Raw genomic sequence first — 23573 nt, 5'->3', positions numbered from 1 at the left:
AAGTTGAAACAGTATTTTTGGATTTAAATGAAACTCTAGTTTGTTTACCTAATTGGCATGCATCACAAATTCTATCCTTTTCAAAATTCAGCTTTGGCAAACCAAGAACTAAATCTTTCTTAATTAATTTTGAAAGAGAATGCATGCTAATATGTGCAAGTCTACAATGCCACAGCCAACTAGTTTCATTAACTTTAGCATTCAAGGATACTAGGCATTGCATGTCTAATTTGGCTAAATCATTCAAATCTACCATATAAACATTGCCATGCCTATGTCCTATAAATTTAATGCCATCGTTAATGGGACTGGTCACAATGCAAACAGATGATTCAAAAGCTACTTTATACCCTTTATCACAGAATTGACTAATGCTAAGTAAGTTATGCTTTAAACCTTTAACTAATAAAACATTCTCAATGTATTTGGAGGGAGTGATACCAATGTTATCTATCCCGATGATCTTTCCTTTGCCATTATCTCCAAAGGTGACCATCCCTCCATCCTTAACATCAAGCGTGATGAATTGTGATTCATCACCAGTCATGTGTCTCGAGCATCCACTGTCAAGATACCATTTTCTGTTTCCTTTTTGGGATGCTAGACACACCTGCAAGCAAAGGTCAAGTTTCTGTCTTAGGTACCCAAGCTTTCTTGGGTCCTTTTTGGTTAGTCAAAATGGTTCCTTTTGGAACCCATATTTTTTTGTGTTTGTATATTTGTTAATAAGACATGTGTACGATTTATGTCCTATTCTTCCATACTTGAAACAGGTAATATTTGTCGACTTGTTACTTGAATAATTTACATAAATATCCTTCAGAAATTTTTGTTTCTTCAGGGGTTTATAGCCAAGTCCAGCCTTATCATATATAGCTTTCTGATTATCAAGGATCATATTTAGTTTGTTTGAACTTAAGGTGAACTTATCTACTATAGATTTCAGCTTGTTAATTTCATCCTTAAAGTTTTGATTTTCTTGAATCAATGTGAATTTTTCAATTGAAAGGTTTTCAGCTTGTTTTACTAAGGACTGATTTTCCAATTTCAGTTCTTTGTTTTTCTTCCCTAGTTTCTTTAATTCATCAATTGAATCATAGAAAGCTTCATGCAATTCTTCAAAAGTAAAATCACTAGTGGATTCAGAAGTTACCTCATTTTCGTGTGCCATAAGGCACAGGTTGGCTTGTTCTGTTGAGGTTTCCTCGTCGGAGCTTGAGTCATCACTCGCACTCCAAGTCGCCATCATTGTCTTCTTTTTGAACTTCTTTGGACCTTTCTTCAGTTGTGGACATTCGGATCTGAAATGCCCCGGCTTCTTGCACTCGTAGCATATAAGGGGTTGATCTTTCTCTTTTTCTTTGCTATGTTCCCCTTTTGTGAATTTCTTTCTCATCCCCTGTTTCTTTTTTCTTAGAAACTTCTTAAATTTTCGGGTGATGAGTGCATCTCTTCATCTTGTTCTTCATCTTCAGAGTCATCCGTTTCATAATCAGGCGAAGTTGTGGATTTGAGGGCAATGGTTCTTTTTTTTTTGACTTCATCCTCTTGATGTTGCTTCATGCTAAGTTCATGAGTCATCAAGGATCCAAGAAGCTCTTCTAGAGGTAGAGTGTTCAAGTCCTTTGCTTCTTGGATGGCAGTCACCTTGGCTTCCCAAGTTCTTGGCAGTGACCTGAGAATCTTTCTTACAAGTTCACTGTTAGTATAAGATTTGCCAAGACTCTTCAAACCATTAATTATATCAGTAAAACGAGTATACATAGCAGTTATGGACTCATTATGCTCTATTTTGAACAATTCATATTTATGTACAAGCATGTTTATTTTAGACTCTTTTACTTGATTTGTTCCCTCATGGGTTACTTCTAACCTATCCCATATTTCTTTAGCAGATGCACAAGTAGAAATGCGATTAAATTCACTTGCATCTAGTGCACAATAAAGAACATTCATGGCTTTGGCATTTAATTGTGCCAATTTCTTGTCAACTCATCCCATTCTTTTTCGGGTTTGGTTGACTTCTCACCATCTATAATCTTGGTGGGTGTGTGAGGACCGTTCACTATGATACTCCACATATCATAGTCGAGTGCTTGTATGAAAATCTTCATCCGAGCTTTCCAATAGGTGTAATTAGACCCATTGAAAAGTTGAGGTCGGTTTGTTGATTGCCCCTCGGCTAGAGAAGTACCAACATGGGTTGCCATAGATCTTTGGCTCTTTGATTGTTAGATCAAAGAAGGGCTAGAGCACCGGGCTCTGATACCACTTGTTGCCCAACTATGCAACCCAAGAGGGGGAGGTGAATTGGGTTTCTAAAAATTTAGACTTAATTAAAAAACTTATGATGAATAAGACAAAGATTTTAATTCAATATTAATTACCTGAAGCAGAATTGCAAGATATAATAAAGAAATAAGGTAAAGCGATAAAGCACACCACAAACAAAGGATTTATAGTGGTTCGGTGCCAACCTTGCACCTACATCCACTCCCCAAGCTCCTACTTGGGAATTTCAATCCACTATGCTTGTATTCAACCTGAATACAAAACGTCAGAAACTCCGATACTAGCTATCTCAAGCTAGATCACTTGTTTCTCGGGTACAAGTAAACCCAAAACACTCCGATTTCAGGTTCGGATCAACCTTTCCTTATTTTGGAAATCCTCCAAAAACAAGAACAATTACTTACAAGAGTAAGATAATTTAGAGCACAGATTAATACAATAACAGCTCCTTAAATGAGCGAATATAACAATAAAAACTTTACTCAAATGAAGAAACCCTTTTAGGATTTTTCAAGGTAGATGAACGCTTGAACGAATGCTTGAGAAGAGGTTGATCGTTGATTGAAATCTCTTGAAAGCTTTGAACGATCTCTAGATCAAAGTTGAAACAATAGGCGTGACAAATCCTCTCTTTGAAAGCTCTTGAATCTCTTTCACAATCTCTCGTGTGGATTTTGGATCCTCTTTTCTTTTTCTCTCAAATATCTCGTTGATCTCAGGCTTTTTCGTGCAGATTTCGGATCCTCTCTCTTGTCTTTGATCTCACGTTTGATCTGCTATTTAATCTGCAAATTCTTTCACCATTTGAAGCATTTTATAGCATTAGAAGCAAGAGAAAATAATTTAGGCAGATAAAGAGCCGTTAGAGGATTTTTAGGAAGCATAAAAGGCAATTAAAATGGGCAAAAAAATAGCCGTTGCTGACATTTTCCGTCGCAGGGGTCGACTCATGAGTCGACTCATGCTTCAGGAGTCGACTCATGAGTCGACTTCTGTTGCAAAAACCAGAGAATGCGTTTCTGAAAATTTTTGGCTCAAATCAGCAGGGGTCGACTCATGAGTCGACTCATGCCTTGTGGGTCGACTCATGAGTCGACTCACAGGTCGTGCCAAGCCAGAAAACTAGCGTGCCAAAGAGAATTTTTGCGTGCCAATCAGCTCATAGTGCCATGAGTTGACTCATGAGTCGACTCATGCACTTCAAACCTTCATAACTTCAAAAATATAAGTCCAAAAATAATAAAATTTTCACCAATAGATTTCAAATCATTTGTTCTACCAAATGGTACTATCAAATCAGGATTTTAGTGAAATTATGATTTTGCCCTTGAAGAGCATAAGGACTTTTTCATTTTAAAATTATTTGTATCCCTTCAATCTGCTTTGTAATCATCAAAATCAATCTAGGAGCAACACCCACTTTGGATAGTTTATTCATTTTAGGGTTTAAACTAGTTGGATTAGGTATCTAATAGGTCAATTACAATTGCCACCCTTAAACTTGCATAATTTAGGCCATATTTATTTTCTATTTTAAATAGGATTTAATTTTTCTAAAATAAATGTGATCAATAGAAATAAACTCAGACTTCAAGGTAGTTTAGGGCAAAAATTATAAATCAAAGATTAATTTGATCTTCAAATTGGATCGAAATATTCGGACAAAGAGATTATCCAATCAGTACAACTCACCTTGACTTAAATATTAACCGACACATACTCAGTTTGAGTTTGAGTTTTGATCATAATTAAAAAATATTGTTAAAAAAAACATCAAAGGAATAGAGTATTAAAAGTATATATACCTATCTAAGCTCATGAGCCTTTGAGTCGGTATTAAAATTAATAATTGAACTTGAATCTGAGTTGAGCTCAACCAAGTGAATTTCAAATCTAAAATTTGCACTATACCTTGATACCACAAATGCCAAATCTCACACATGCATTTTTTTTTGTCCAAGTAGAATTCGGCTTGAATCATAGAATCTAAAATATGGAATGTTTGTTTATTTCCTATATTCCATCTCTAGATCTCTCTTTCTCTAAGACTCCCTAAAATGCAGAATTTTTCTTACAAGAGTTGCTTTATGAGAATGAACAAAGAGTCGTACATGTCCACCTATTTTCCTAATTAATCATAATAAAGAGTCTCTTGTCATATCTAGAATCACTCTTTTTTCTAGGTACTTTGACTTTTATTTGTTTCCTATAAATATACTTCTGTATCTAGATCTCCCTCCCTTTATAGGACTCCCAAAGGATTTTCCTCCTAAGAGTCCTATGCCCCCAAATCTTTTCCTCATGAAAACCCCACGGTCCCACCCCAAAGGAACTTTCCTCCTAAGAGTCCCATACACCCAATTCTTTTTCTTATGAAAACCCGACCCCAAAATGCCTCTCCTTCGATGAGTCCTATGCCTCCAATTCTTTTCAAAATGAAAACCCCATACTCCGACTTCGAAACATGCCTTTTTTTTAGTAGAATTCAGTGCTCTAGAATCTGTGGGATATTATTTTTGTTTCCTATAAATATTTTTTCATATTAAGATATCTCTCTATGTAGGACTCTTGAAGCACAAAATTTCCCCATGCTCCAAATTCTCTTCCAAAATTCCATGCTCCTAACCATCTTCTCGCCAAAAACTACGAACTTCCCATTCTTCTTCCTCACCAAAATGGTGGTTATTTCTAGCATCCACCATAAGTCCTTCAAGATCTCTTCCAAGCATCCACCTCCAAGCTTACATCCCCAAAATTGTCTTCCCCTTACTATCTAAATACTCTATCTTTTCTAATATTTTTTTAATTGTTTTTAGTATTTACCATCAAGCCATCAAGATCTAGGTATTTATCTCCAACCCTTGGTCCCCAAAATTTTCTTCCTTTTTGCTATCTAGGCACTCTATATTTTCTAATTTTTTTTATTTTTTTGATATTTTTCATATATGTAATGCTTTTATTTTATATGATAGAATATCTCATACGTTTTAGTTTAACTATAAAATAATTTTATTGTCAAGTCATCAATATAGTTTATTATTGCAATACTTTTGGTGATGAATTTTAATCTAAAAAAAACCATTGGTGATGAAATTTGATGTATCATGAAATTATCACTATATTGAATGATAAAAAATTTTAGTTTCCATATGTTCACCACAAATGTAGCATATAGGTGATGAATTTCTTTTATCACCAAATGTAGCATTAATGATGTAATTTGACTCATCATAAATCACTATAATATTCTATGATAAAAAAAATTATCACCTTATGAACATAAAAAAATATTTAAGTGCTGAATTTTATTTGTTACCAAATTCAATAATTTATGACAAAATCTTATATATCACAAAATTACAAAATCTTCAATAACAAAATATTTGCATCACCAAATCTGGATTTTTACATCATATAACTTCATAAAAGACTCATTATTAAATCTTTTGGTGACAATGGTGCACTCTTTAGTGATAAAATTTTTAAACTTTTCATGATGAATAATTTTATCATAAAAACAAAGATATTTCAAAATCTTCAATAACAAAATATTTGCATCACCAAATCTGGATTTTTACATCATATAACTTCATAAAAGACTCATTATTAAATCTTTTGGTGACAATGGTGCACTCTTTAGTGATAAAATTTTTAAACTTTTCATGATGAATAATTTTATCATAAAAATAAAATATCTTTGATGACAAACTTTTTAACGTCAATAGAGATTAAACTTTGGTAATAAAAAAATATATCATATCATGATAAAATTTTTAATTTCTTGTGATGAAACAAATTATCATCAAATACAGTATTATTTGGTAATGAATATATTTTTATCATAATTAATATATATTTGATGAGAAAATACTGCTATTGCCATTTTACACCTTTAGCAACGTACTTAAAAGTTAATATATATTTGATGAGAAAATCATGACAAGCATTGTGATGATTTTTTCATCATGAAATTTTTTTATGATGGAATTATTTTTTTTGTGACAATTTTTTTGGTCAAGAATTTTATTTTTTGTTGTAGTATTTAATCACCCTGAAAAAAATATGGGATGACTTTGAAAGTTATTAATTTTATAATCTCTTAGGATTATGAACTCGTATATAATAAAACTATATACTAAAATAAATTAGCTTCTTTTGAGCCACGAAAAGTTCTTTTCCTTGACTCTTAAGCAATAGTTCTTTTTTCCCTCTTCTCTTTAATTGTACATTTTATTTGAGTTTTAAGAGCCTATTCATTATATCCTTATATTACATTTTCTCTTATTTATTTTTTGGCACTAAGATAGTACTTGAGCTATTTTTTTCCTTAGAGAAGTTGGTATTAGAGTTTTGATTTATAGTTTTAACTATGTGGTTTAATATAGATAAAGCTTCAGTTCATAAAATGCAATTTGGTAATTATAGAAATGGATGAGTTGAGAGTAATGATACTCCATTATATTATTTATAAGTGATACATAATTTCTATTAGAAAATTTTTTGGTCTCCTTATTGGTGCTAGAATTTCTATTGAGCAGAAAGGTGTGTGTGTCCCTAGCCAGATTGTGCATGCGTGCAGACCACCATTGTCAAAAATCAAAAAAAGGATAAAAAGATTGATAGTGGGGGTCTTGATACCTTAAGCTTCAAAGACTTCCATGGCTGAGACCATTTATTTGGAGTAAGTAAATGATAGCCAAGAAGCTAAGACTCTTTGCTAACGACTACAAGTTAAATATAATGAGAATAAAGTAAGGTGACTAATGGTACATCCAAGATAAAGAGAAGATAAATGAAATAATAGGTATTTGATTGATTGAAAGATCTTTTTTCGAGTTATATTCCAATATTTATACATCATATCTCAAATACTCAAATAACAATCTACTCCTAGTATTGATAACTACTTGGGCTTGATCTTCACTTCTCTAACAATTCAGTGGCTGAAGCCTACAACTCTTCACTATCTATATTCTGATAACTACTATGCTTCATACCATATCACAATCTCTACTAGCTAGGTTGATAGGGATAATGCCCATGGGCCACCATATCTAATCAATCTTAAGTTTGATATATTTAATCTTTACTTGGTTTGTCTCCATCAGCTATGCGGCCTATCTTAGTCGACATCTTTTTTGCTTGGCCCACGAGGTGTTATGCAGCTACTCTATTGAGCCATCCCTTAGCTTATTTGGTTTATTTCCTTGATGGAATTTGAGGATATTAGAGCTTCCAAGCTATCATTTCTCCATTAATCTAGGTACTTAGTTCGAGATCCCATCATCATTTCTTTGCCTTGACATTGTCATGTGGCTGAGCACATGTTTATTCTTTGGATGTCATTATTAGTTAGGATATAGTGTAAAAAATGCCCTTCATATCTTATCAGCCTTCAATTAGAAGAATGATGGGATGTACCAAACATCACATTCATGCCTATGTGAAACATTGGTGCCGATAGGTATTTTAAATAAATTTGTCTTCGAGATTCTTTCACTTTTTGGAGATTTCTTTGCTTCTATTCATGACACCAACTAACATATTTCCTATTTTTCTAAGAATTGACCACATGTCTTCAATCCATTAGAATCATTCTAGATTATAACTTAGTATGTCATAGAGGTCTTTATAAAATCTTATAAAGTCATCTTCTACCTTCTTTGTCCTCAATAGTTTCCAGCCTCCCAGGCGTCATTTGTCTTTGCCAAGTTTCTACAATTTTGCTTCTTTTTTGTAACAAGATGAGTCAATATCTGCTATGCTTCATATAATGGCTTGTCAAAGACGAGTAGCTAGAGTATTTTAGGGTTTTATGATCTGCGGACCCTTAGTTGTTGATCTGAGATATCTTTAGTCTTTATATGCTTGGTCTTGTTTTCAAGTCCAATGTGTCGGAACTTCTTTCCTCTTTCCTTCCTCATCATCCCAAAGAGACTTTTATCTATGAAAGATCAGACTTTAAAATATCTAATTGGATGAACTCCAACCATCACCATCCTTAACCAGCCAGTGTGACATCCAAAATCGATCGTTCAATTGTGTTTCCTTTTAGAAATCATCTATTGGGGAAAATAATGATATCTCAGACATCTTGGCTTATTCCATTTCCTCCCATAGTTAATTGATCTCTAATTCATCCTTGTATTTTTGGGCAACATCAACCATACTCTTCATCTAAATCATGGGATGATCAGCCCTAGTTTTCCAGATTTAGGGATTTTTCTTAACCTCATACCCACTAGTGAAGTATTTAATACCAATACTCTAGTTGAAGTTTCCAATAATGACTTTGGCCTGGACTTGGGTAAGAAGGTTAGTTATAATGCTTACGTGCAAGTACTCTACTAATGAATTGGGCCAATATCTCATTAAGAACATGTTTTTTTCTAAATTTAAGTATGCAAGTATCTTCTGTGCTCTGAATTGGTCAAAGTTGTGAATATACATCTTAGATTGGTCACAACCCTTGTCGAAGATTGGACTTATAACTTTAGCTCCTCTTATACTAACCTAACTTTATCAACATCTCAAGGAGATTAATTCAAACATCTAGGGATGTGGAGGTCCTTTACAGATCTTCCAGCTCTAATTTTACACTTATTTACTAGAGATATGAATACCTTTGATCGATATCCCTAAGGTTACTTCCTTTAGTTTGTGATATGCTCTCTTAGAGAGCCTCTTTCTTACATTTGCAGATTACTTCAAGAAGTTTTGCAAAAGCCTAGAGGTATATATCTTCCATTCCCTTTTCTCCATTTTTCAAAACCTACTTGGTTTGCATTTCCCTATGTCAATATGTCCCTTAAAGACCAAGACAATTGGAACTCTTTAGAGAGATTCTTGGTCCGCAGAGACCTTCACATAGGACTAGTCATGGAGAGGTTAGAAATAATAAATTGTCAGGCTATGTTTGGCATTATCATTATTTTTTTTAAATAAAGATAAGAACTTATTTCTATTTTTTGTTAGATTTTTGATAGTATAAAATATGTTTGATTCATTCTCTCTCTGTAACAAGGATCAATGACGTGGCTAGAGATGAGAAAGAGGAGATGGGGCTAGCGACAAGGTCAAGGATAAGAGAGAGCTTGATGTCGAGCAAAGAAGCAAATGAGGGAGTAGAGAGGAAAAGAAAATAGAGATAGGGCTGGTAATGTGGCCAAGGATAAGGGATAGCTCGACATTAGGTGGAGAGATGGCCAATGAGGCTCGAGAAGCCAGGGTGGTTGGGTAGGGGCAATGGGTTGGGAGTGAGATTTGATGGAAGAAGAGGGTTTGGGAGGAGAAAGATGAAAACCCATTTAAAAAAAAAAAAAGTAGAAGTGAGTTTCACTTTCATTTTTTTCAGAATTAATAGAAGTTGTTTAAAAAATAGTAACAAAATAGGATAATCGAATATATTTTCTGTATTGGATTCCATGTTTCTATTTTTTAAAAAAATATAGAAAAAAAAGTACTAAATAGACTATCATTTGAATATTATTCTTCTAACTTCTTGGCCCATTAGCATGGTCTTATCCAAGGAATTCTTTATTTGCCCTTTTATTTTGATATTGACTGAACTGGATCATGAAGTGATAGAAAATCTATAGTTGAGTATTGTACGTTCTTTGAAGAAAATTTGCTCATTTGCAAAAGTAAGAAATAATTTATTATTGCCCAATCTAGTGTAGAGGCAGAGTATAGGGCTATGGTATTAGTAACTTGTGAGTTGTCTTATGGTCAAAAATTTATTATACGAGATTGGCTTTATTATTCTAGATTATATATCTATGTATTGTGACAATCAAACAACTATTATATCTCTAACAATCCAGTATTTCATAAGCGAACGAAATACATTGAAATAGATTGCCATTTTGTGAGAGAAAAGATTCTCTCAAAAGTAATATATTTGCTATATATAAGAAGTGAATATTAGCTAGTCGATATCTTCACTAAAGAACTCAGCCATAAAAGGTTACATCATATAATTAACAAGTTGGGCATATTAATATCGACACATCAACTTGAGGAGGAGTTTTAGAGATGATGGATGGCCCTCATTTTTTATTTGTGGGTTTAACTCTGTGATAGTTGGATTGTAATTTTCTATCACCATATTCTCTTTTTTTATTTATAATTAGATTTTTAGACACACTCAACTTTGAGATAAAAAAGGAATGAAAGAAATCTTTAGTTCTTTTTCTTTCTTTTTGTTCCCTACTTCAATCCGGTATTGCTCTATCACATCTTCACTATCATGAATTTCAACATTCCTAATATTATAATATGTTTCGAACCCAAATTACATCGGAAATACTCATTGCACAACTTATTTAGGCATTCGAACAGTTTATAAAATTTACATTCTTCCATATGATCCAATTTAATTAAATTCGAAGGATAACTTAGTTAAAATTGCATTAATGACACATTATACTATATAAAATATTTTACATTATTGGGCAAATCAGGTTGGTTTAGACCATTCTTGCGTGAAATGCATGATCGGTCCAACAATTTTTTAGGCCCACAAAAATATTCCCATCTTGTCCCATTAGGCTATCCATGGTTTAAGCTAAGGGGAAATTTTTTATGCACCATATGCAACATAGAAAAAATACACTATCTCATCTGATTGGATTATATAGTCACCATTTTTCAATACACATTTAATGTCTGCAGGTTCACTTTTTCATTTGAAATTTTGAATGACGAAAATATTCTTCCTTCTAAAAATTGTAATATACTGTAGTCAAATTATGACTTCATTTATAGCATATCATAATTTTTTTACAGGATATCATAAAAATATAATAATATTTTTATTATTAAAAATTTTATAAATTTTTAAATGATGAAAATATTTTTATCAAAATTATGATATTATATGAAAAAATTATGATATAATGTGCAGAAAGTCATAATTTTATCGTAAGAGGTCATGATATTATCTATAAAAAAATTATGATATAATATATATAAATTATAATTTTACCGTATGTCATAATATTATATTTTTTAAAAATATTTTTATTATTTAAAATTTAAAATAAAAAAATAAAATTATAAAAATTGAAAAATAATGATTATGCGGTCCAATGGAAAGTATGATTTTTGTGTACCACACACGGTGTACAAAGTTTCTCCTAAGCTGGGGCGCGACGCGAGCAAGTACGTCGTCTCTTTTCCTCCAAATCATTTTACCGCCAAAAATCCCAATCGCTTTCCCTCCATCTCCTATTTCCCGCCACCTCTCCCATATGTGATGATACCCTCGAACTCTCTCTCTCTCTCTCACGCTCACACACAAACCCTATCCCGAGGCGAAGCCATGCCGAGGAGGCGGAAGCAACCCTCATCCGCCATGAGGGGTATCTTCACCCGAAGCCAATCCCAGATCTTCCTCCACCGCACCCGCTCCGGCCGCGACTGGGCCAACCCCGATCCCGGTCGCCGCCGCCACCTTCTCGCCTCGTTCGCCCTGCCGCCGTCCCCCCTCCCCACATCCACCGCCGCCACCGGCGACGTCCTCCTCGCCTCCGTCAAGGATCTCCGGGCCAGAAGGGTCTTCTCCCCCGCCTCCATCCCCATCGAGACCTCACCTGATCCGATGGCCACGAACAAGCCTGACGATGATCGGCAGGACGGGATTGATCAATTGGAGAAGGAAGCGACCGAAGAGGAGGGGAGTGGAGAAGTTGATGAGGCCTCGAACATATTTGGTGGATCTGGTGATGCTTTTGTCCAGAGTACACCACCTGCTGGGATCATATCCTTGGGGCCTGATCCGGCTCCTGGAGAACGAGAAACGGAGGTTCCTCCCATCGATCAACAGACCGATAACTTGGGGTCTGATATAGCTTCTGGAGATCAAGCAATTGGGATTTCTTCCAAAGATCAAAGGGCCGATGCGAAGTTGGACTCGGGGAACCCTCTAAAGAGGAGAGAAGTAAGTGTCAATTTGATATCTGGGGCCAAGTTTCTTATATTGTTACTTGTTTGATTGCTTTGGGTTTCATGCAATTAAGCTTCAAGCGCTAAATTAGGGTTATGGTTTCATGATTATCATCATTTTATTCTCTAATCTTCAAAACCTGTGGCTAGGGCAAGGGCGGGTTTTGTTTTAATGGTTTCCTTACTCGCCGTCTCTGCTAATTAGAGTAAAATTGCTTCTTTTCTTTGTCCTGACCTGTTGTGCAATATTTGAGCTACTTATAGAAGTAAAACGAAGTTAATCTCTTTCAGGGACTTGCTCCATGCTCACGTTCGAAGCTGTTTAGGAATCCAAGTTCTTTTAGCTACAGAAGACTGTTGCCATTTCTTATGGATCTAGAGAAAGAGAGTTCAAGTAATTAGCTTTTTGTTTTATTTTGGTTTCTTTTTTATATAGAGTTCTGTTATTTCTTTTCATCTTTGGGTTTGCCTTGGATTATTGATTTTACTCAAACACTTTGATATGTATAGGTGGTTTAAAAATCCTTCCTTGCCAGAATGCTGTTGAAGTGGAAAGAATAATGGAAGAAAAGCCAAAACCACCACAACTTCAGTTGGGAGGCTCTGAGGGTTCCTTGACTGAAAAATTGAGTGACAATTGGAATTTTGATGAAAATCCAGTCTACAAAAGTTCCTCCTTGAAAACTTCTGGAGAGGATGTTTATGATATGACAACAATGATATCACCACTGCCTGATTCTGGCAATGGACGAGCAATGCAAGTTGATGAGGTTAAATCAGAAACTTATTTCGAAGATCCTATTCTTGAATCACGGATGTTACATAACTCATATTTGTCTCCTCCCGTCATTCATGAAGATCTATCAGTTGACGAGTTGGCTGGTAATGTGCAAGCCCTCTCATACCTGCCATCAGAAGTTGATGTGGGCTGCAGAATGATGTTGCCATTATTGAATATGGATCCGAAGCCTCCTCAAAGGGAATCTCAGTTAGAAGTCGTCCATTCTGCGGCAAGACATGTCCTTGCTCCGAAAAGAGGGATTTTAAAGAGATATGGGAGAGGATGCAAAGGTATCTGCATGTGTTTGGAATGTGCCACTTTTCGAATCCATGCAGATCGGGCATATGAATTCTCCAGGAAACAGATGGACGAGGCAGATGAAATCATAGTGGGACTGATGAAAGAGCTGGCAAATCTCAGAAATCTAGTGGATAAAACTATTATACCAATGGTTGGTGGTGGAAGCTCCACAATTCTTCAACTCAATCGGGTAATGACATCTTGTGCACACATGCATGTTCTGTATCTTGTTTTCCTTTCTTTTGAAATTGGCATATTTCTATTCTTCTGTTCGAGTATGAAATTTTCAAACTTTAGCTGCTATTCCAGCCATTAAGAGGACAAAAATCTTAAACTGATACTTGTTGCATTTGTGGTTGATTTAAATTTTCCCTGCTTTATACAAAGAGAACTGTTATAATTATAATTTTCTTTGGAAGATCATCACTTAATAATCTTTAAACTTTGAATACAATCAGTATATTATTAGCATGCAACATAATAAGAGCTGGAAGATACCTTAACAATTGATTTTGTTGTTCATAACCAGGTTTGGGATGAATAATATTCTGCTGGTAAACATAAGAATGTTGGTAATCCTTAAGGTTTCCATTTGAGAGGATACACCTGACAATCTGATATCACTATAATATTCATTTTTGGATTATCCTTAAGCGAATGTTCTTTGGATAATCATAACATCAGGGAAAAATTGAAAGAGCTATTGGTTGGGGGAATATTGAGACTTTTATAAAAACAATGGTGTAAATAACTTTGATGACCGAGTCTGGCTACTTGGATATTCCTTATTAGTGTTAAAGATTATGACTAGTATCTGAGTGGAGAATCGACTACCTGAACTCTTGTTGAAAGTTAAGCCGGTTTCTTTGAAGGTGGCTTGAAAAGTAGGTTGAAGTTTGTTTTCTGTTTGCTATCTCATACACGTAGACTGAAGTATCTTGACTCTTTCTTATCATCTCTGAGTGATATTTATGTGTGAACTATATGTTTTGTTTTCTCATAAATTAGAAGCCATCTTCTTGAAAATGTGTTTAGGATTCTCCTAAGTTCAGTCCTAGGAGTGGTTCATTGCGATCCTTGCTTACTGGCCCAAGACTTTTGGTTTGAGCTCATATGGCTTGAATTTCATTTACTTTTTTTAGAATCATATAGCATGCAAGTATAAGCCTGGTGAAAAATTAAAGTGTTATTGGATTTGTTTGAACATGACTTGCTAAGGTCAAACACTAAAGTCATTTGCCCAGTGAAGAAAGAAGATCCTCAGCATATTAGGAGAGAGAAACCACATAAACAAAGAATAAGGGCTTGATGTAGTCTGGAGAGATTACATGTGCTGGAGTTACAGGTAGAAATCTGTTGCTCCATTAGCTGGTGTTTTCTTCTAATTATAAGATTTCCTTAATGATAAAATCACCAAATTTTCCTGGTAATATTTTCCATCTGAAAAATGGTTATAAACTACAATGTCATAAGTCAGATGCTTGTGGGATGTTCAATAAATCTTAAGCTTTCTTCAATGAAGAAATTTGGAACCTAGTTATTAAATCAACAGAGTGGAAGTCCAAGATCTTCGAAAATGGTTGTTAAAGAATATGATGATTCAGAAAGCCATTTTAAACCTCAATGCCAGTAAAGTTTGAGTAGAAGAAGATTTCATCATGTAACATGGATATTCCACTGCCATGGCAAATGGTTGGACCCAGATTTTGGATCATTGATTGATGATTTAAAGTTGATTTTAATGTGCCCTCATCATGCCCACCAAACCTGTCATTGGCACCCATGCTGTTCATGGCCACATGAGATGCTTGGGTTCAATGCTGTTGAGGCACCTTGGAGGGATGCGCATTCCTTTCCAAGAACAGGGCTGGTCCCTCCCAAATTATATGTCAGATAGTTGCTCCTCACCATATAGAACAAAAGAAGAGGGGGTATCATGATAAGTTCAGTGTCTTCTTTGAAAGGAAAAAAAGAAAAAGAGGAGTACCTGCAGGTTTAATTCAGTTGTTCTCTGCATAAATCAGCTTCTAATGAATATATGTTTGAGTTTTTTATATTTGTCAGAATGCTGTATAGATAAGAAGTTACACCAGTAGATAGGAGTAAGTTGGAACTACAGACTTCTAGTATAGACAGAATGATAGAGTTGGTTGCTGCTGACTTGTTGCTGTCAGTGCTTATTCCTTGCTTGATAATTTGTCATTAGTCTTATCACTTCCCCTCAAATATATGGGGGATTGAGGGACGAAATTTTGGAAAATATGGGCAGTGGGATGCCCTGGTGACAATTTCAGCTGATAAATCTGAAGGAGCAAAGCACAATGATAACTTTAACAGCAACAAATTCACTGACTAAAATGATAATCCACCTCTATATATTTTATAGATGCATGAAATAATGCATTCCCATCCATCCAGGTGGCATTAATGTTGGAACAATACCAGTAACATTTGTCGCACATCATTATGCAAGTCTTGTAAGAGATAGGATAGCCAAAACATACCTAAGGTAGTGATTGCTAGAGTTAGCATTAGAGCATGCAACCATCCATCATGACTCAGCAATCTATCATGAAGCTCAGTGAAAAGGAGCATTTCAGATTGGTGTTTATTGCACTCGCAGTTCAGAGTAATCTAGTCTCAAACCATCAAGAGGAAAGAAAACTAAGTCTGAGTCAGAAAATTTTTACCAATGACAGCTGGTGAATCAGCAACATTTCTGATATTTCTGCAATGGTTTTAGAGCTCTTTTCAATCATACAATCCTCAGTATAAAGACGCAATTTTCTAGCTGGAGATGGTTGAAGAAATAGTTCATGTAATATGTCCTATACCTCTGATGTGGATAGACCTAGAACTTGCTAGTAACACATCTATAAGAGCAGCATTATTGCATGATTTTACAAATGATAATTTCTTCTCCATGTACTGCATTTGATGTTGAAGGAGATTTGGTGACTCTTGGTTAGGTTCTTTTTGTTTTAATCTAGGATTCTTGAAAGTTGTTGGATTAAGCTTCAACTCAGCCAATCACATCAGTACAAAGGAGTAGACTTTAATTTGACATATGCAAAGCTGTTTAGGTTTGTGTGAGGCAAAGATGAAAAAGAACTATATACCATGATTCAATAAGTTGGATTCTGACTGAAGAAGAAATGCTACTGCATAAGTTATTGATGTTAGGAAAAAAAAGTAGTGAAGGATTTAGGAACCATATAATTTGATATATATGAAACCTGCTTAAGTTTGTAATAGGCAAAGATGAAAAAGATGTGATGCCGTGATTCAGTAAATTGGTTTCCAACAGTGCATAAGATATTGAAGTTAGAAAATAGGAGAGCAAAGAAGAAAGATGATGTAATACTTTGGCAAATACCATAGAACAAGTAATAATTTTGGTTAAGGCTATGTGATTCTCCACATAAATGGTAAACAAATGGTATATGTGGGTGAACTTATGTGATTCTGCATGTGAATGGCTTCATAATGAATACATATATCGGTGTTTATTTTGGTTGTTTACAGAAGTCCATGCAGATAAGAAAAATAACAATTCTGACCAAGTGTAGATTGCAACTACAGATTTCTGGTATATATAGAATGACAATGTCAGTCAATGTTGTTGGAGGTGCATATCCTTGCTTGATGATTTGTCATTTTTACCTCTTGGATCAATGTTATCATGTTAAGCACCTGCAGGTAAGGTGTTAAGCATGGAAGGAAAGGAATCTTGCAAGAATGAGGTCTCTGTTCTTCCTGATTAGCTTCTAGAATGTATGAAAGTTATGGTGGGAATACGAATGCTGAAGCGTAGATGTATGATGGAAAATAAAGTAATTAACATTGTTGGAAATGAAAAGAAAGGGACACGAGGAGGAAAGCTTCTATATTTAATTGCATTCTTTAGACCTCCAGTGGATTGATATTTCTTCAAGAACCAATGCTAGAGTTTCTGCATCTTCAAGCAGCTGGCTTAAGTGTTGGCTGGGAAGTGGAAGATGAGATGGATGATGGGTCAAATAATAAGCAAAGGGTGAAAAGATGGTGGAGCATGGCAGAGTATGAAGTACTGGTGGAATTGGCTTGGTATCAGGTGGGTTAATTAGCTAGGAAAAATTGGCTTAGAAGCACTAGCTGCAGAATTAACTACTGCCAAAATGAATGAGTGCTATTTATAGATTGCCAAACATTAACTGGCCAAGACATTTGATAGACTCCTGGATAAACCTATGCACTAGCCAACTGAAGGATCCGTTTATATTTGGTAGGTGCATCCGGGTTTTGTTTGGTGCAATTCTTAATCCTTACAAATTCCTTTTCTGAAGGGGTTCAAATTTCAGATGGCGTTAGATATTGGTTGTCTTTTAGCTTAGGTTCTAAATGTGAGTGGGTTAAAGCTGAATGCTGGAGGTGATTGAAAAACTCCTGAACCTTTGTTTGATGGCTGTAGAATGTTATCCTTGGAGCTTTGTGGTTAAAGAATGCTTAGAGATGGTCAGAAATGAGAAGTACTTGGAATCGTCACGTTAGGAAGCCAACTTGCTGGTGAATAAGCTAGTTCACATGATTGATGAATAGAACTAAGCACAGATGCTTGAGAGGTCCCATCCTAAATGTTTTATTTTGTTGTGATTTCTCATTTTCCAGAAATTTCTTAACTTTTCAGTTTTTTTATTTCTCATGTTCTTGTTATAACTCATATTTTTTACATATTTAGTTTACTAACTATTAAAGAAAAAAAAATGTGCACAAGAATGACACCAGGAACTAATTGTTGAATATACTTCTTGATGGTACATTATTAGTTGGACAAATGTGAACCTTCCACAAGTATAACTCATTCCCTCCACCCTTTTCTTGGTCACCATCATGTCATAAGCTGCGGTCACTCAATTTCCTTGTATTATCTTTCCTTAGCTCACCTGCTGTTTTTGTTATCCTATTTCTCCATTACCAGGATGTTCTGACCCGAAGATACAATATGATACACCCTGAAAGGATGCTTAAAATGAACATTTTTTGCACTTGTGACCATTCATCTTCAATAGGATACTGATTATATGCATGTGTTTTGCTTTCTGGGCTTGTATTTTCAGTTATTAAGACTTCTTTATTATTCTCACTTGACCAAAATCATATTTCCACTTAGTGTCTATCCTATGAGTAACCATGGCTTTATGCTTGTACCAGGAACTGCTAAAAGGAGCTTGCCAAAGAGCCTCCAGAGCAGAGGAGGTAGCAAATAACGGTCGCAGAAAAATGTTTAATGACCTCAACATACACTGCAAAATCCCTGTAATTTCTCTGCACTTTGAAATGAATAATATTAATGAACTCTTTTTCCCCCTTTTAAAGGCATGCATTATGAATTATATTGAATTGATTTTTCTGAAATTGGTTACAGGGACCAAGGGTGACTTTTGCAGAATGTGTTGAACAAAGCATCACTCCGTAATGTAACAGCAGCGATGATAGGTAACAGGGGGAAATGTTGTCTTTATGCTGTGTTTTCCTCCTGCAAGTTTCTGCGGTAACTAAGAAGGATATCTGTGGTCTATTGCCATTGAAAACATGTTGCAAAGCCACAGTTACAAAACTGTACCAGCATCGAGATCAGCTACCAAAAAAAATGATGGGACTCATATTTTATTTCTTTGTAATAGAATTTCCTGTGAGCTCTAAATTGCTTGAGGGGTATATATAAGAGAATGTTGTACCAAATGTTAGCTACATTTTCTAGAGTTATCATGCAATCCAATTTGGAACTGAAACAAGTGCTTGTCACTCTTAGCCATCATATGACCGGTCTTCCTAGCATCTAACACTGAGCTCTTAGATCTGATTCATTGTGCTTGCTAAGATCTTCATGTCAGACTGGTACGACTTTATGAGTTGCCAGTTATCAAGAATAGCTTGCCTATGCTGCTTATTTTTGATTCTGGAATAACTGTCGAGTTTCGCAAATGTTTCACATAGAAAAGAAAAAAGCACCATTCTATATCTCCTATGTTCTGTCTTATATCCATTTCATTCTTATTAGAGAAGCAAACAAGCTCCAAATTTAGCTTGCTATTTGGTTGAGAGGTGTCTTCCTTTGTGCCTGTAATTGCAAATGTTTTCTGAGTTTTCAAAATACATCTCTGTAATGGAATTCAGTCTGATACATGTGATCTTCAATCCATTGTAGGCTCTTTATGTTGCAAAGGAATTCAGTTTGATGTTTGGTATTATCAATTGTATTTTGTTGTTGGAAAGAATGAAGAATTTTCTCAACGACTCAACTCAAATTTTACAAAAAATAAAAAAAAAATAGAAGTAGGGAGGCACATAAATCGAGATATCGTTTCTAGTTTGAATAGCATTAGATTTTCAAAAATAAATACAAATAACAAAAATAATTATAAAAAAATTAAAATTCTATAGAATGTAAATTTCAATTTTTACATCAATTTTGGTCGCTCCATCTAATTATTAATTAATCAAAAAATACATTTAATCAAAATCTTTTTCGAAAAGAAAATTTTGGTTTAATCGATCTGTTTTGAGATGCAAACGATGGAATGTTAGTCTATTTTAAATATTTAGAAGATGGTGTTAAGTTGTACATCTTGAAAAATTATTAGATTTTGAAAAATAGATCATCTTTATTGGATATTGTTTGATCAAATTATAATTTCAAAAATTTGGTGCATGATTCAGCTTTCTGATGTAAATCTCGCTCCTGATCCTATTTAGCCCTACCTGCAATAGTTAATATAGTCTATATCGAGTTTGATAATTTTTTTGGATATCTATAGTATCCAAAATAGTTTATATCGAATCTAATGATCTTCTTAGATATCTATAATGATCAAAGTGATCTACATTCAATTTGATGATCCTCTTGAATTAGAGATAATAAAAATTTGGCAATTGAGGAGTCTATGGTTCACCAATATGCATGTATCTATATCATAACATGCATTTAATTGGAATGATGCAATTAGGAAGATTGATTAGCAATTCACATCATCCTTGAAAGTTGAAATTTCATGAAAATTGCCATCAAACTTTAGCTTGCTATTTGATACCATAACTTGAAGGGCTTCTTCCAAATTTTGTTTTCTAGCCAGTCGTTCTGTATTTATGATATTTTAGTATTTGGTATATGTAATGCATGTGAAAGAAAGCATGGATGAATGTGATCTTCTATCTGCTTTAAAATGATAATGATTTGTTAACTTGATGGTTGCTCTTCAACTTTTGGGAGGCGCATTTAGCTTTACTCTCTCCATGTGAAGTAGAGCTTTGGGTAAGTGTATTTGTTAAACATGAATGTTTGATAGTTATAGAGGTGGGAAGAGTGGAATGGGTTTGGGGGGCTTTCCTTGTACGATAGTATATATTTGAACCCCATCTATATTGCATGGCATTTCATCACTTCAAACAAATAACTGCTACAAGAATGCCCCTGCATGGCAATTTATACATATATAGCAAATATATGGATTGTTAATAAATTAAACTAAAATATACATTGATAAGGTTTACTAGGAATGATCCATGATTTGCAAAGTGGCAAGTAGGGTCACAAATGGGCCAAACAAATTGAACTTATGGGCTGTTGAGACTTGGCTAATCATGTGCGATGGTTGCTCAAGTTCTGCAATAGCTGTTCAAGCTTGTCGCACAAGTCAAAAAAGATGCTTTATGAACCCATTCTTTGCTAGATAAGTATCATGGAAAAAGTTTATTAACTTTTTATTGACCAACTTTCTCATATTTTTATGCTTCTCTAGATCGATTAGTTATTTATCCATAGATAGTATTTACTTTAGAAATGAGAAGAAAATTTTATCCACCTAAAAGATGGATAAGTTATTTTTTCATCAGCTTGAAAAATAATCTTTTAATTTTATTTTTAAAATACTCCTAATACTAATAATGATATAATATATATTATATCATTATTATAGAATACGATATGATATAATATAATATATTATATAATATAATTATACATAATAATTTTTATATAATAAAGATAATTATGAAAAATATGAATAAATTTTAACAACTTATCCGAAAAAATAATAATATAAAAAAATATGGATAACAAACTCCGAGACCATTCCAATGCATAAAAGAATATATAAAAATTATTTTCTTATTGCAATGTTGCCCAAGAAACACTTATATAGAAAATTACTGATTTCTGAGTAAGTTTTTTACCCTCCAAAGAGTAGGCCCACAGTACACAAGAAAAGTTTGTTAAGGATTAAAGATATATCCACGTAATTCCTACAAGTGAACCGATCCCCCCTTGCCACCTAGAAAATTTTCAATTTGCACAAAAGGCAAGTTCATGGCATCACTCTATAAAATAATAAATAACAAAAAAATAATGCAGGATGGTGCCTCATCTTTCTTCTTCTTCTTCTTCCTTTTTGTGAGATAAGGGAAGTTCTGTGGAAGATGAGGTAGCTGGACCTATTGTGAGATTTTTACTTGTAAACCCAGGATTTTTACTTGGGGAAAAGTCTGATGGTGCAAAAATCTTGAGGATGACACCACTCAAGATTCAATGTCTAACCTCTTGCTTGGAAGTGGGCCTGGGCTGATGCTTAATTCCAGCCCAAACATCTAACTCGGTTTTGGAATCTAATATTGTTCATTAGTCATGGAGGGCAGAAGTGGTTGACTTAGTGAGCATATGGTTAAGTATGGAGGCAACAGTTGACATTTCATCAAGGAGACATGGGAAGTTTAGTCTGCACCATCATGGATCTAACCATCTTTAATCGAGTTCTATTCATTTACTTTGCAATACCATTTTGCTATGGACTATTAGGAATAGTCAGCAGTCCAGCTATACCTTTTTCATCATTAAGCATGTTAACTTGCTTGGATAGATACTTGAACCTTCGGTACATTCTTAATACTTAAATTCTTTAGTTTTACTGATTCTCAATCTAACTCATTTCTGCCTCAGGCAGTTCAATGCTTCTAACTTAGGAGATCGGACTAACATGATTATAGCATGTATGGTTATTTATGAATGTGATGAAATATGAAGCTTCATGTTTTACTCTAACATAGATCAATTGCAATGGGGTATTAACGCTAATTCTTCTGCTAAATAGTTTTCTAGTTCTTTTTCATGCTTAACATACACAAATATGCAAATCAACTTTAGCAAATGTCCCAATGGACCTGCTTTAGCTAATCTGTTAATTCTATCTTACACAACTTAGCCTAACCTAGAATTCAAAGTATTTGTATCAACATTCACTTTGCTAAAAGATGTAATTGAAGAAAAACAACTCTCATCTCCATCAAATGAACCAAAATGAAAGTTTAAGACCATAAAGCCACCTATTAAGAAGGTCAAAGCAATGGTAATTAGTCATCAAATACCAATCAACCCTACCACCATGGAAATTGATGCTGAATCCTAGGCCTAAAAAGACTAGCACAGAGATGAAGTTACGCAGGACATTAACCACATACAAGATTTCATGAAGGAATAAGGTCCGACCATGATGCAACTTCAGTTTGTAGATGCCAATGCCCATCACTCCCACTTTTCTATTTTTCTCATGTACATCCATCTTGTTCAGCTTTTTGACCTTACCATACTCTATGAATGCTCTGCACTTTCTAGCTACATGGTCTGTAACTCTTGAGTTCATAGTCCACAAAATAAAATTCCATGAGTAATGCAAACCTAGAAGTATAATGGAATAGGGTAATTACTTCTTTGGCTCAATGCATTCACGAGTAAGGTAACCTATTTCGCTGCAATAATAGCAACTTATCTCCATTTTGTCCCTTCTACCCCTGTGCTTACCCCTTTTGCATCGAGTGATTTTGGCCTCTTGGTGCCTATCTAGTCCCTCCATCTATCTTGGGAAGTCACTCCACCCTCTTGCACTTAAAACTCATAGCCTTACATGAGCTGGACTTGAAATAAGCTTCCCTAGAGGTCCTGGCAGCTCCATGCACTCATCGCCTAGGTCCAAATGATGCACTATATCATTAAAATATTTGATTTTTTTATTGTGCATCATTTTAGTCTTAACGGCTCCATGCACTCATCATTTAGCTCTAAATGTGTCACACCCCAAATCCAGAACATAATACGACCATGCTACCGAAGGATGGAGCCCACGATAACACGAAGCCAATCAATTATAATCAGTTAAAATCCATCAAATAAAAATTCAATTTCATTATTCATCAAATAATTAAATCAATATTGATTCAGAGTATTTAA

General features: G+C 34.6%; 1 protein-coding gene across 1 annotated transcript; it reads left to right on the top strand.

The window, feature by feature from the left end:
* Window positions 1–11444: 11444 nt before the first annotated feature.
* On the top strand, window positions 11445–19115 carry LOC105051214 (uncharacterized). Its single transcript, XM_010931537.4, has 5 exons — window positions 11445–12232; window positions 12529–12631; window positions 12748–13508; window positions 18509–18613; window positions 18723–19115. Exons 1-5 carry the CDS (start codon window positions 11549–11551, stop codon window positions 18771–18773), a joined length of 1704 nt encoding a protein of 567 aa, XP_010929839.4. The 5' UTR covers window positions 11445–11548; the 3' UTR covers window positions 18774–19115.
* The last annotated feature ends 4458 nt before the right edge of the window (window positions 19116–23573 follow it).

Source organism: Elaeis guineensis, chromosome 9, assembly GCF_000442705.2.
Source record: "Elaeis guineensis isolate ETL-2024a chromosome 9, EG11, whole genome shotgun sequence".
Taxonomy (NCBI): domain Eukaryota; kingdom Viridiplantae; phylum Streptophyta; class Magnoliopsida; order Arecales; family Arecaceae; genus Elaeis; species Elaeis guineensis.
This window is presented reverse-complemented; position numbering and strand designations above follow the sequence as displayed.

Excerpts from the sequence above, each read along its gene's own strand:
- LOC105051214 (XM_010931537.4), top strand. The coding sequence starts at position 11,549 with ATGATACCCTCGAACTCTCTCTCTCTCTCTCACGCTCACACACAAACC. Across the intron at positions 12,632-12,747 it reads TCTAGAGAAAGAGAGTTCAA|GTGGTTTAAAAATCCTTCCT; the intron begins GTAATTAGCTTT and ends TGATATGTATAG. Across the intron at positions 13,509-18,508 it reads CAATTCTTCAACTCAATCGG|GAACTGCTAAAAGGAGCTTG; the intron begins GTAATGACATCT and ends TGCTTGTACCAG.